Consider the following 13,109-nt stretch of genomic DNA (forward strand, 5'->3'; position numbering starts at 1 on the left):
TGTTGTGATGGTTAACCTTTTCCTTCAGCTTGAACAGAGGTGATATTATTGTGACTGTAATAACTAGGGTTGTGCGGCACCTAACTACCACCTGCCCTTAGCGTGAGGAAGTCTTGTCTGTGCCTGCAACGGATCAGCTTCTGAACTCAACCAGCCACGGCAACACAAACACTCCCTTCTATGTCTAAAACAGGCCTTGTTCTCTCTTTACAATTTAGCAATAGGTATGCTACAACCCTCAAGCCCTTAGAAATCGCCCTGGAGCGTAAAGCCCCTATTCCACTGGACACCAATAGTATTCACAGATCTGCTGCTTCCAATGAAGCAGTACAGACAAGCTTACCAGTTGAGCAGAGCAGAGATCGGTTGTGTAAAACATAGCACTTAGATAAATTTTCACTTGTTTTCACTATAAACTTAAACAAAGGATAGAGATTCAATGGATAGCAAGTAGAAATATTGGAAACAAATTGTTACATACAAAATAAAATCATAACATTCTGGAGCCTAGCCTTAATTAAAAGATATTCTCAAGTATTGCTTACCAGCCAGGCAGGTTGCAATCCCTTTTTCAGAAGATAAGACATGCGGTCAGCTTATTTCCAAGGTGAAGGATCCAGAGTGTACTTCTGTACTCCAAGATATACCTCCATAATCCATTGTCTTCATTCATAAATAAGGCTAAGGTTTTGTCAGGGATAGTTTTAGTAAAAGTTACAGACAGGTCACTGGCAATAAACAAAAATTTATAGAAGCCCCTTACTAAAACTATCCCTGACAAAATGGGGAGGTGAGTTCAGCTCAGCACCCTCTGCTACTGGGGCTCTGGGGGTCCCTGCCTGCTGCAATGAGTGGGAGCTCCAGGGATTGCCCCCCTGCACAACAGCTCCAGGGGGTTCCCCAGCCCCTGCAGCGAGTGGGCGCTCCAGGGTCCCCCCTCTCCGTGCAGGGGCTGGGCTGCTGCAGGTTCCCCCAGCTGCCCACCACACCAGGGTGGGGGCTGAGAGCTGCGGGGGGGCCAGCTGGGATCTCCAGCCCCAGGGCAGAAAATGTCACAGAGGTCAATAGAAGTCATGGATTCTGTGACATAATCGTGGCCTTGCTCATAAATGACTGCCTAGGAAGGCAAGATGTGGACAAATTGGGGAAAGTCCAGAGGACAGCAACAAAAGTGATTAAAGTTCTAGAAAATATGACCTATGAGGAAAGATTGAAAAATTGGGTTTATTTAGTCTAGAGAAGACTGAGCCTGGACAGAACAGTTAAGTACATAAAAGGTATAATATGGAGGAGGGTGAAATTGTTCTCATTAACCTTTGAGGATAGGACAAGAAGCAATGGGCTTAAATTGCAGCAAGGGTGGTTTAGGCTGGACATTAGAAAAAACTTCCTGTCAGTATAGTTAAGCACTGGAACAAATTGTCTAGGGAGGTTATGGAATCTGGCATTGGAAGTTTTTAAGAACAGGTTAGACAAACACCTGTCAGGAATGGTCTAGTTAATACGTAGTCCTGCCTCAAGTGGAGGGGACTGGGACCTATGGAATCCCTTTCAGTCCTACACTATAATTCTATAAACAGAATCCTCTCCTGCTGTTGCTCTCTCCCTGCAAATTTCTTATCTTGTAGACTTCTGTAGTCTTTCAACAGGTGTCAGGCTCAGTATGCAAATAGACCTCTGATGTGAGACATACAATGCTCAATACACACACGACAGAAGGCTTATCTACACTTACATTTTATAACGCTCTAATTTGCTGGCTCAGGGGGTGTGAAAAATCACCCCCCTGAGCACAGCAAGTCTGAGTGCTTTAAAGCGCTAGTGTAGACAGGCTCCCAACACTCAGAGCTAATCCCCTCATGGAGGTGGATTACCAGGAGCGCCACTGGGAGAGCTCTCTCACGACCACACTTGCACTTCAAAGCACTGCCAAGGGAGCATTCCCACGGCAGCACTTTGAAGTTTCCAGTGTAGACATACCCAGAGAGAGAAGCATTTGCAATCTCCTGCTTGAAAGGACCTTGTTTAAGAGGTCACCTCTTGGTTACCTGCCTTCACTCCAAGTCTTGGAGGACCTATTTAAGGAATTACATATCTATACTGAAAATTATCTCACACATGTAACCATACTTCCAAATCCTAAGATTAAAAATATAAATGGGTTGGGTTATCTCCCAGCTAATAAAAACAAAGACAAAAAATAGACAAAAGAAAAAGATACAGCTCTTCAGCTCTCACGGTCTTCTGGATTCTCAAAGGAGCTAGAACTTCAGACAAGGATGCAGCTGATGTTGTTTTGACACAGTGCTTTTTGCTGGCAGGCTTCCTTCAGGCACAGGGATGGACTGGCAATTTTAAATTTTTAAATCAAAGTTTTCTAAAATATGCTGTTGTTCAAACAGGAAATAATTCAGGGAATTCCTATGGCTTGTGTTATTTAGGAGGTCAGATTAGATCACAGTGGCCCCTTCTGGTTTTATGATTATAAAAAGTCTGGAGTGGCTTGTTTGTCAATGTAACTTCCTCTCCTTAAAGTGGTCAGTCTTATGAAGACAGACATTCTAGAATTCCTTCAGATTGGCTGCTGACCTGAAAGGCAAGGCTTCTCAGCCTTATCCTTGATTCTCAGAGTTTGCAAACTTCACAACACCTCCCTCCAAGTTCTTAAAAAAAAAAAAAAAGAGGCTTACTATGGAGCATGAGATTTGGTCCAGTGAGGTTCAAATAATATTTTATTTCTATCTAAAGATGACTGAGAGGTAAACTACTAATTTTTAAAATATTTGGGATTTTACATACCACAGAGACTAAAAATTCACAATCCTCCAAAAATATAAAAAATCCAAACATAAAACAACTTTTGAGGATGCAGACAGTCCTGTGTGGGTTAAAGGTCTTATGGTGGTATTAGGTCACCCATTTATGTAAAGTCAAATACAAATATCCTATAAAAATAACTGATGAGAAAAATTCCTAGCAACAGAACCATTCATTCACCCAATCACTCTGTAACAGGGTTCACGACCCACCCCTCTTCCTGGGGGCCACTTGACCTCACCAATAAGGCTCAGAGAGGCTTCAGGGTTGTGCAGCACCCATGTCTTTATTTACTTAAGGTTGTCCCACCACCATTGTCCATCTATATCAGGGGTGGGCAAACTACAGCCCATGGGCCAGATCCAGCCCCTCCGGGCTTTGGATCTGGCCTGCAAGATTGCCCCCCGTGGCGCCGCAAGCCCCGCGCTGCTCTCAGCACTGGCCAGCCCAATGTTCCTGCAGCCCCTGGGCCCTTGCCTCCAGGCACCACCACATGCAGCTCCCATTGGCCGGGAACAGGGAACCACAGCCAATGGGAGCTTCAGGGGAGGTACCTGGAGGCACAGCAAGGGCAGCACGTGAGGAGCCCTCCACCCTCCCACTCCTAGGGGCCACAGCGCTTCTTGGAGCAGCACAGGGCTGGGGACAGGGCAGGCATGCAGGGAGCCTGCCCTGGTCCCGGTGCATGCCGCTGCCACCCCAGAGCCCAAATCTCTCCTGCACCCCACCCCCCAACCCCCTGCCCTGAGCCCCTCCCACAGTCCACACCCTTCCTGCTCCCCAATCCTCTGCCCTCAGCCCCTTCCTGCCCCTCCCACATTCCCTTCCACACCCCTACCCCAGCCCTGTATACAATTTCCCCACTCAGATGTGGCCCTCAGCCCAAAAAGTTTGCCCATCCCAATCTATATACAAGCTTTACAGTCAGTCAGTCAGTCAGCCTTCAGCTAGGAGACCTCCAGCTCCCTCCCTGACTGACTTCTCCCTTGCTGCTATCTGGCGCCCTCCCAGCCTTTATAGCCCTTGGCTTGTCAGGCCAGCAGGTGTTGCCAATCCTCAAGCAGGCATCAGGTCTTTCCATCAGCCCCAATCTGCTTCCCTTGATTGGAGCTGACCAGATAGAGGCTAATTAGGTGCTTTTTCACCAGCACCCTGCTACACACTCACCCAGCAACAAAACTAAAAAACACTGATTATATGACTAATGTCCTCACTTGTCTTGCATACAAGACCCTTTTGCCCAGTTTCAATATTCTTGTATAGGTCAAACAGCTTATCTCCTGAAGTTTTTAACTTGATAAAGGGAAGTTACTTTAAAGCCTCTCAAGATTAAACATTTAAAATACAAGTTGTTTAATTTTATATACGATCTGTTCTCAGGCTATTTCTCTCAGAAAACCACAGCAGCCAAACAGTCAAGGATGTTTCCTAGATAACAACTTTCATGTATTATTTGATTATATTTTGGAAATATTAAATATTCTGTTAATTTGGCAACAGAAGAAAATAGGAAGACTTATTGTATTTGGTGGGAAGATTGTATTTTGGGTTGGGGTTTTTTTGGTTTTTTAATTAGGCTGTGATAATGGAAAATAAAAGTTTTAATACATAACATCTTTGGCAACAGTGGATAATTTTCTGCAATGAGCTTTGAACAGGAAAACTCTAAATGCGTGCATATTTCTTGTATTTATTTTAAACTAGAAAGTGAATCAGTTTTTTGTTTGGTTTTCATTAAAGATTCTCTTTTGTAATGCTGTTAGACTTGAAGCCGAGTAACACTACAGTGGCTTCTAAAAAGACTTATTATCCAGTATTCACATATCCAGGTGTCTAATATAAATATTTATGTAATAAGTAATTCAAAATGGCAAATATATTCATGTGTTTGGTGAGTCTTTTCTCCCAGTCTTATTTTTGCATTAATTAAGAAGCATCCATTCATACTTGCTTATTATAGCAAGTCTCTTGCGTATGATTAACTACCTTCTTTAATTGAGCACTTGTTGACTAGCTCTTCAGGTCAGCAGGTTCCGAAGCCCTTGTGTGTTGTAAATGCCACATTTGCTAAGCTTCAAGTTTCAGTACACAATAAGGCTCTTCTTTCCTTTGCGGGGGAAGAAAAAGCTTAATAACTTGCATCACTATCTTTACAGATACTTTAGAGGTTTTTTATCATATTAACATTTTAAAATGAATATTTTCTTTTCTTTCTAGGGTTTTATACCACACAGCATCATAATATCTGAGCATTTTACAGATTTTAAAAAGAAATTCATAGCATCTGTTTTTCTCTCTCGTTATTCCGTGTGGAGAGAAACTTACTTAATTTCTGTGCTTATTGTAGGGGAAAAACTAGGTCATAAAAAAGTGTGGTTTGCCTTTTGATTTTGAGGTGGAGAGGTTTTTTTTTTTGTTTTGTTTTTTTTTTTTGTTCCGATGTATCCCAGCAGTGAGATCCACAGTTACGGGACAGCTGCAGAGAAAGCTCTGTTTCCTATGTTCATTAGTCACACTTTTGTGGTTGACAATTCTATTGTTCCAGTAGAACTTCTGTCAAAGAACATCATCCAGAAGTTGATATGGTCACCAAAGTAGGTTGGGCCATTTACAAAGAGGGCTCCAGAACTCAGGACTGAAGTCTCAGACTTTACACTACACCTCTACCTCGATATAACGCTGTCCCAGGGAGCCAAAAAATCTTACCGCATTATAGGTGAAACCGTGTTATATCGAACTTGCTTTGATCCGCCAGAGTGCGCAGCCCTGCCCTCCCCCCAGAGCGCTGCTTTACCGCGTTATATCCAAATTAGTGTTATATCGGGTTGCGTTAATATCGAGGTAGCGGTGTACTTAGTGGAGAACCAGTATAAAAAGCAGAGTTCTTGTATCCTCTATAGATTGTGCTGCTAAGCAGGTGAACTCGTATAGCTTGAACTCCTTGGAACCTTTCTAAGGCTGATATTTTGATCCTTAGGTATATTGCACTGTAGCAATCAAACCCATAGATCATAAATGTGTGGTTCACAATAGCCAGTCTGATAAGGGATTTTGCCCTTCTTAGATAGGCATAGATGGAAGAGTGCCTTTTTCATAAGCATAGCTATTTGTGTATCCATTATCAGTGAGGAATGGAAATTTGTTGTCCTGTGTAATACAGGAGATCTGACTGGATGATATAATGGTCCCTTCTGCCTTTAATCTATGGAGAAACTCTGAGGCTCCAGATGTATGCAACAATCTGAAGATAGGCAAATTTGATGGAGGGTGGAGTTATGGTGGCACTGTTACTTTTTTTTGCACCAGAATTACCTTTGTCTTACATAGGGTTAGTTTCAGACAGATGCTGATGAAACCTGGCACTTGGATAGCTGAAAAATATTGTTTACCTCATTTTATTTCTGGCATCTGAATTCATGTGGATGTAACTTCCCCTTGTGGCTTCAAGTAGATGTAGTAGGATGAATGAGATGATGAGGCAGAAGAACAATTTCCCCCTTTAGTTGGTTTCAGAGTAGCAGCCATGTTAGTCTGTATCCTCAAAAAGAACAGGAGTACTTGTGGCACCTTAGAGACTAACAAATTTATTAGAGCATAAGCTTTCGTGGGCTACAACCCACTTCTTCGGATGCATATAGAGTGAAACATATATTGAGGATATATATATATACACACACACATACAGAGAGCATGAACAGGTGGGAGTTGTCTTACCAACTCTGAGAGGCCAATTAAGTTGGTGACACTAAATGCCCGAGATCCAGTATTGTAAGAATGGATCTGTACCCCAGTCCGTACACAAGAGTAGCTCATCTATCAGCATGACACGTGCTGCTGTGGTCTTGTCTCAGCCACAAACTAGATTGGGGGAGGGGGTTACAATATTAACAGTAGACAGATGGAGTTATTTATTACTGTTTAAAAGCTGTATTTTCTTTTGTAGGCATGTCTGTTTAAATAGTTGAGATTTCTCCAGTATTCTTTGGTGGTAGGTTTTAGATGAGTAATGGTATCCTTTCACATACTTTAGAAAAACAGGCTGAAACCTTGCAGTATATTTTTTAAACAAAGACTTTTAACATGAGAAAGAATCACAGAACTATAGGACTGGAAGGGACCTTGATAGAAATGTAGTTATATATTCATGTTATCCCAAAACAACCTGCCAGTTCTTATTCTGATGAATGAACATACTGGTTTGACATTCTCCTGGAAAAAATGATGAAGGCAAAGGTTAGTATGAGTCAGAGATGCAATCGCAAATCATGTAAATATAAAAGGCTTTTAAATTTCCTTTTGAAAGGTACTTGCTGAGATGGTAGGGGAGGATTTAGAAGACTGTTCTTTGAAGAAGTAGTAGGGGAACTTGAATAAGTGTATCAATATTTCTGTTTTGGCAGAATGAGCAGCTTTCTAGCTAATAGATAATTGGTAGAATCTTTAGGTGCTAGATAGGGCCCTCCCAAATTCATGGTCCATTTTTTGTAAATTTCACAGTAACAGCATTTTTAAAATCTTGAACGTCATGGTTTCAGATATTTAAATCTTAAATTTCACCGTGTTGTAACAAAACATGCATATATATTTAAAAACAACAAAATATAAACATGTAAAGCCCTTCATACTCAGCGTTTTGCGAACTGGGGGTCCCAACCCAAAAGGGGGTTGCAAGGCTATTGGGAGGAGTGGTCACGGTATTGCCACCCTTCTTCAGAGCTAAGTGGCTGGAGAGCAGCGGCTGCTGGCCAGGTGCCCAGCTCTGAAGGCAGCATAGAAGTAAGGGTGGCAATACCGTGACCCCCTACAATAGCCTTGCAACCTCGTTTTGGGTTTAGACCCCCAGCTTGAGAAATGCTGTATGCTTTTACCCTATAGTATAGGGTACTTTTATAATAGAGGGTAGAGAACCAGATTTCATGATTTGTGATAAGTTTTTCCTGGCTGTGAATTTGGTAGAGCCCTAGTGATAGAACAGTGGTTCTCAAACTTTTGTACTGGTGACCACTTTCACATAGCAAGCCTGTGAGTGCAACCCCCCTTATAAATTAAAAACTAATATATTTAACACCATTATAAATGCTCGCTACAAAGCCAGTTTTGGGGTAGAGGCTAACAGCTTGTGACCCCCCCCCCCCCCCATGTAATAACCTCACGACCCCCTGAGAGGTCTCAACCCCCAGTTTGAGAACCCCTGTGGTAGAGGATTCCAGCTGTGGACAGCATATGTAGTGGAACTCATGCAGTTTTGCTGTGCAGGGGTGGGTGGGTGGGCGAGCTATGCACTGTCTTTTGTCCCTACTGGAGCAAAAGCAATAGGACCTAGTGCAGATTTCCACCTCAGTCACTCAGTTTAGTTACTGCAACTTGATGGGAGGATTTTTTAGTGCCAACTCACAGTTATCACAAATGTTGTGGTATTGATAGTTTACTAAAAGTTCCAGCTTTTGCAGACAAATGTTTACATGAGAATCCAAGCTTTCATGTATTTTTTTAAAGTTATTTTCAAACCCTTATTGGTGCAGAAAACAGTTTGAAAATGTGACCCAACTACACCTTATAGTCTCAAAAATCAGAAGGCAAATGAGAATTTTTTTGAAGTCTCATAATTTTTGAATGTTTGGGATTGGCAATAGGAAGGCAAACTCAAGAATAAGTCTCTCAGATACTTGTACTTTGTTTTACATTGTCAGCAGAAGTAAGGGAAATGAGGTAGGTGTGACTGGTTCTTCCCCTTCTCTCCCCCTTCCTCTCCCCCATGCCACCTGGAACTGGGTTATCATTGAGTCCTCTGTCTCACCAGCCTGGACTCCCTTTCACACTGTTCTGCTGTGACAAGCTGCAAAGCCCTCCAAGTTTGCCCTCACCCAAACATCCACAGGCAGGGCCACACCCAGCTGTGTTCATGAACACTGGGCTAGCCACTGCATGAACCAACAATAGAGAGGCTCCAGCTGAAATACTTGCAGCTCCCCAGACTAGGACCCCAGGGCCATACCATCCTGTCCTGGTCAAAAACCTGACCAGTATGAATTTATTACCTAGTCTACCACTTCTACAAAGGTAAGTGATATGTACCAACCATTGTAATAATATATGGAGATATCCTGTCTCCTAGAACTGGAAGAGACCCCGAAAGGTCATCAAGTCCAGCCCCCTGCCTTCACTCACAGGACCAAGTACTGATTTTGCCCCAGATCCCTAAGTGGCCCCCTTAGGGATTGAACTCACAATCCTGCATTTAGCAGGCCAATGCTCAAACCACTGAGCTATCCCTCCACCCTTGTTCCTGAGCTGAGATTTTTTTCCCCAAACACTTCACCCAAACCAAACTGTTTTAGTTAAATATACATAAAACAGATTAACTACAGAAAGATAGATGTCAAGTGATAGCAAACAATGTAAATTACCATAAGAAATAAAATAAAAACACAATCTAAGCCTAATATACATGATAGGATTTGAATCAAGCAGTATCGCACCCTGTTAAGTAGTACAAGCAGTTTGCTGACATTTCATACAAAGGCAGGGCTTTCTTCTTTCCTGCCTGGGACCAGTACTCCCCCTCTCCACACCCTCCCCCCAGTTCAGTCTTTTTTCCTGTAATATTTTCAGCTGTTGTGTTGTAGGGAGAGTGAGGTTTCTTCATGTTGTCACTTCCCCCTTTTATATCTTCTTCCAACTTGCTGGAACGCTCTTTTACTGTGATCTGGGTCAAACAGTCTCCATTGTGTAGTGCTATCTCTGAGAGGTTTCTATTGTACTCAGTTCCTGGGGTAATCCTTGTGAGTATGTATTTCCTCAGTAGGCCATCAACATTGTTTGGCCTTTTTATTGTTGTACCTGAAAGGCTGCTTGTGGGTGTTCCCAACCTCACAACATGTTTCAGTAGCATATACATAGCAAAACTTTATAACTTCATATACGATAGCACATACAGCTTAATAGGATATTAATGTTCAACAGATTAAGACTTTTAGAATGATACCTTCACAGGGCATACTTTGTACAAAACAAAATCATAATTATATCACCATGGTGAATATTGGGTGCATGGTGTTTCTTTGGGGCACACAGTGTCACAGTAGGTATTATCACCATTTAAAAATGAGACTGGGATGAAAAATTAATTACTTGCCCAAGATCACCCTTTAAACTGGAAGGAGCCAGAAATAGAACTAACATTTCCTGACTACCAGTCCCATAATCACTATACATAGAAGACTCTTAAGTTTCATCTGTATACATAGTGTCAGAATTTGTCACAGTAGCTGTATAGGGAACCATAAATGTTGCCATTCTAAAACTCTGATCTCTGGGTTCTTTTTGGACATTACACTGGGGATGTTTGGTGCAGATACTGAGGACAAGAATGTGGGGAAATGGCAAAGAAAAGTAGCATTTGAAATGAGAAAGCTACTGGATACTTTTTAATATATATAAATTTGACTAAAAATAATTCTCAATCAAAATCTACATTAAAAATCTCCATGACAAAAATAATTTTCGATTTTGCCTAGTTGTGGTGTTGTAGAAAGAAACTACAATTTTAATCCTTTGTTTTTGTTTTTCAGGCAGCAATGGAGAAGCCAGTTCACCAGCGATTGTTTGTGACAAGAATTTTGCATGAGTTTGAAAGTGACACATTTTTTCCAGAAATTGATTTGGAGAAATACAAACATCTCCCAGAGTAAGTATCAAGATATGTTAATAATCTGGTATGAGAGGCTACAGTTCACCTTCAAATAGCAGAAAAAATGAGATTTCAGAATCATCTTTGAATTATTTTTTAATTTCATTTAGGGCCATGTTCTGCTCTCATTTACTGCTATGTACATTTTCAAGAATTTTTTTTATTTGAATAATATGGCCCAGAAAGAATATGCCATGTCTAAGGGAAGAAAAGTAGTTTAACTCAAAAGAATTAATTAATTAATGGAGTCCTTGTCCAATGTAGTAAAACAAATTAAGGCTCCAATCCTATAGCCAAAAATGTAAGCCTGATGAGACTGCTCACCTGTGTAACTTTACACAGATGTGTAAATCTTAGCAGAATTAGGACCTTAATTTGTTTCACACCATTTGACAGAAAAACACCCTACAGTTGTCTCTAAGGGCTTGTCTTCAGTTCCACGTTAGCTCGAGCTATAACTCAAGTTTTGCTCCTAACAACTCCTGTCCACAGGCACAAATCTCTTGTTCACGTTAAATGGTTCTTTAAGATTGATCTATCTGGACTGTTTGGAGGAGCGGGGAAGTGGTTGAAGCTCAAGTACTGCTGATGCTGGAGCTAGCAATGCAGTTGGGATGCAGCATCTTGAATTTATCAGCTGCTAAATCTAATCATTCTGCTACTAATCAAATCACTTGCTAAAAAATTGATATGTAATCACCATTCCCATGTTATGGATGGTGTTTTGGTTTTCAGACTTTTCCAGTTTGTTAGAAGTGTTGTAGAGGATAGTCTATTAAATTATGGGGTTTTGTTTTGTTTTTCTCCCCTCCCCAGATATCCAGGAGTCCCTGCTGATGTCCAAGAAGAGAATGGCATCCGGTACAAATATGAAGTGTATGAAAAAACTGTTTAGACATAGTGCAATAAACCTCACATTAACTAATGCATACTGTCAACATACATTAAAGTTTCATTATTTATATATTTTGTATGGTTACCAGAGAAGCCACAATTCTTTGAGTCTAGGCAGCTGATCAAAAGCACATTCAAGTTAATGGAAAGACGCCCATTGACCTCAGGGGGCTTTGATCTAGCCCAAAGCATAGGGAAATAACTGTGGTATCTCCTACCTTGTATGATGACTAAAAGTAAATTTTAACCTTTTTAATGGCAGCCACAGTGGTATATTACACACTAAACAAATGTACTTTATCTGTTTAAAAACCTTCTGGTATGGAGAGGGATGCTTTGCCATAGCCATATCTTACTTGAAGGCTGCTGCAAGAGGTAGACAGTCTAACCCTTTTGGCAAACTGGTCCATTCAAAACTCCACACACAAAAAAGTCAACCCTGTGAATCAGCAGTTGTCAGCAGAGGAGACACTGATAAGTTATAATAGTAGATTACATCTTATAATGGAATTTACTGTAGCTATGGGTCTGGCAGAAGACAATTAGGGGTCCTGTTCAACCCTCCTTATTCTGAAGTTAATGAGAGTTTTGCCTGAGTAAGGAATACTAACTAAAGGCCTGATCGAAAACCCACTGAGTCTATGGAAAGACTACCATTGACTTGACTTGTTGAGAAATGTTGATGTGTTGCAACTCACTGACTTTAACAGGGATTGAAGACAGCACTTCAGCACCTCTTAAAATTAGACCAATGTACTAAATCAGAGGTGGGCAAACTACAGCCCACGGGCCACATCCGGCCCACGGGACCCTCCTGCCCAGCCCCTGAGCTCCTGTCCCAGGAGGCTGGCTCCCAGACCCTCCCCCACTGTTCCCCCTTTCCTCCCCCTGCAGCTAGATAGTCAAGGGGGTTGAATGGGGGCAGGGGTTCTGGGGGCAGTCAGGGGACAGGGAGAAGGGGTGGTTGGATGGGGCAGGGATTCCAGGGGGGCAGTCAGGAATGAGAGGAGGGGTTGGATTGGGCGGCAGGGGTTCCGGGGGTGGGCAGGGGACAGGGAGGGCTGGATGGAACAGGGGTCCTGGGGGCGGAGGAGGAGGCAGGAGTCCCAGGGCAAGGCAGCAGGAGGAAGAAGCAGGGGGTGGGGTCGGGCCACGCCTGGCTGTTTGGGGAGGCATAGCCACCCCTAACCGGCCCTCCATACAATTTCAGAAACCCAATGTGGCCCTCAGGCCAAAAGTTTGCCCGCCCCTGTACTAAGTGCTTCCTGCACAACTTAAGTGCCCTTACCTCTCATTCAGTGAAATTATGACTTTCAGCATAAGGGCACTCAGCAGCTCAAAAGACCAAGCTCTAAGCAAGGAACATCACAGATAGTGTGGAATTAGATCTTTAACCCATCACTTAAATAAAAAGTAGCATACCCTTCAGTTACATGGCAAACAGAATAAAGGAAGCAGGTAGATGCTAAACTGAACCCTGTTACCTCAGTTTCCCTAGAAACCAACCCAGGGTTACACTTATATTAGTTTTATTAAATGCTGCTATTGGATCAAACAGAAAAGGGATGGAGCTTATTCATGCACGTACACATTCATTGTATTCATACCCTCATGCACCCACACACTCACACAGGTGAAGAGTTATCTGAGACAGCAAAGGAAGCCGAGGCATAGTAGATCTGGTGTGTCCACCTGTGATCACGGATCC

General features: G+C 42.3%; 1 protein-coding gene across 2 annotated transcripts in view; it reads left to right on the forward strand.

Annotated features, from left to right (window-relative positions):
• The window catches only part of DHFR (dihydrofolate reductase), a 29,801-nt gene extending 18,365 nt beyond the window's left edge, over positions 1-11,436 (forward strand). For both annotated transcript variants that reach the window (XM_054033061.1, XM_054033062.1), the window contains exons 5-6: positions 10,389-10,504; positions 11,324-11,436. In XM_054033061.1, coding sequence (XP_053889036.1) covers positions 10,389-10,504; positions 11,324-11,402 — 195 coding nt within the window. In that variant the 3' untranslated portion in view covers positions 11,403-11,436. The remainder of the gene's footprint in view (positions 1-10,388; positions 10,505-11,323) is intronic.
• Positions 11,437-13,109: the final 1,673 nt, after the last annotated feature.

The sequence above is a fragment of the Malaclemys terrapin genome, chromosome 6 (genome assembly GCF_027887155.1).
Source record: "Malaclemys terrapin pileata isolate rMalTer1 chromosome 6, rMalTer1.hap1, whole genome shotgun sequence".
In the NCBI taxonomy this organism is placed as follows: domain Eukaryota; kingdom Metazoa; phylum Chordata; order Testudines; family Emydidae; genus Malaclemys; species Malaclemys terrapin.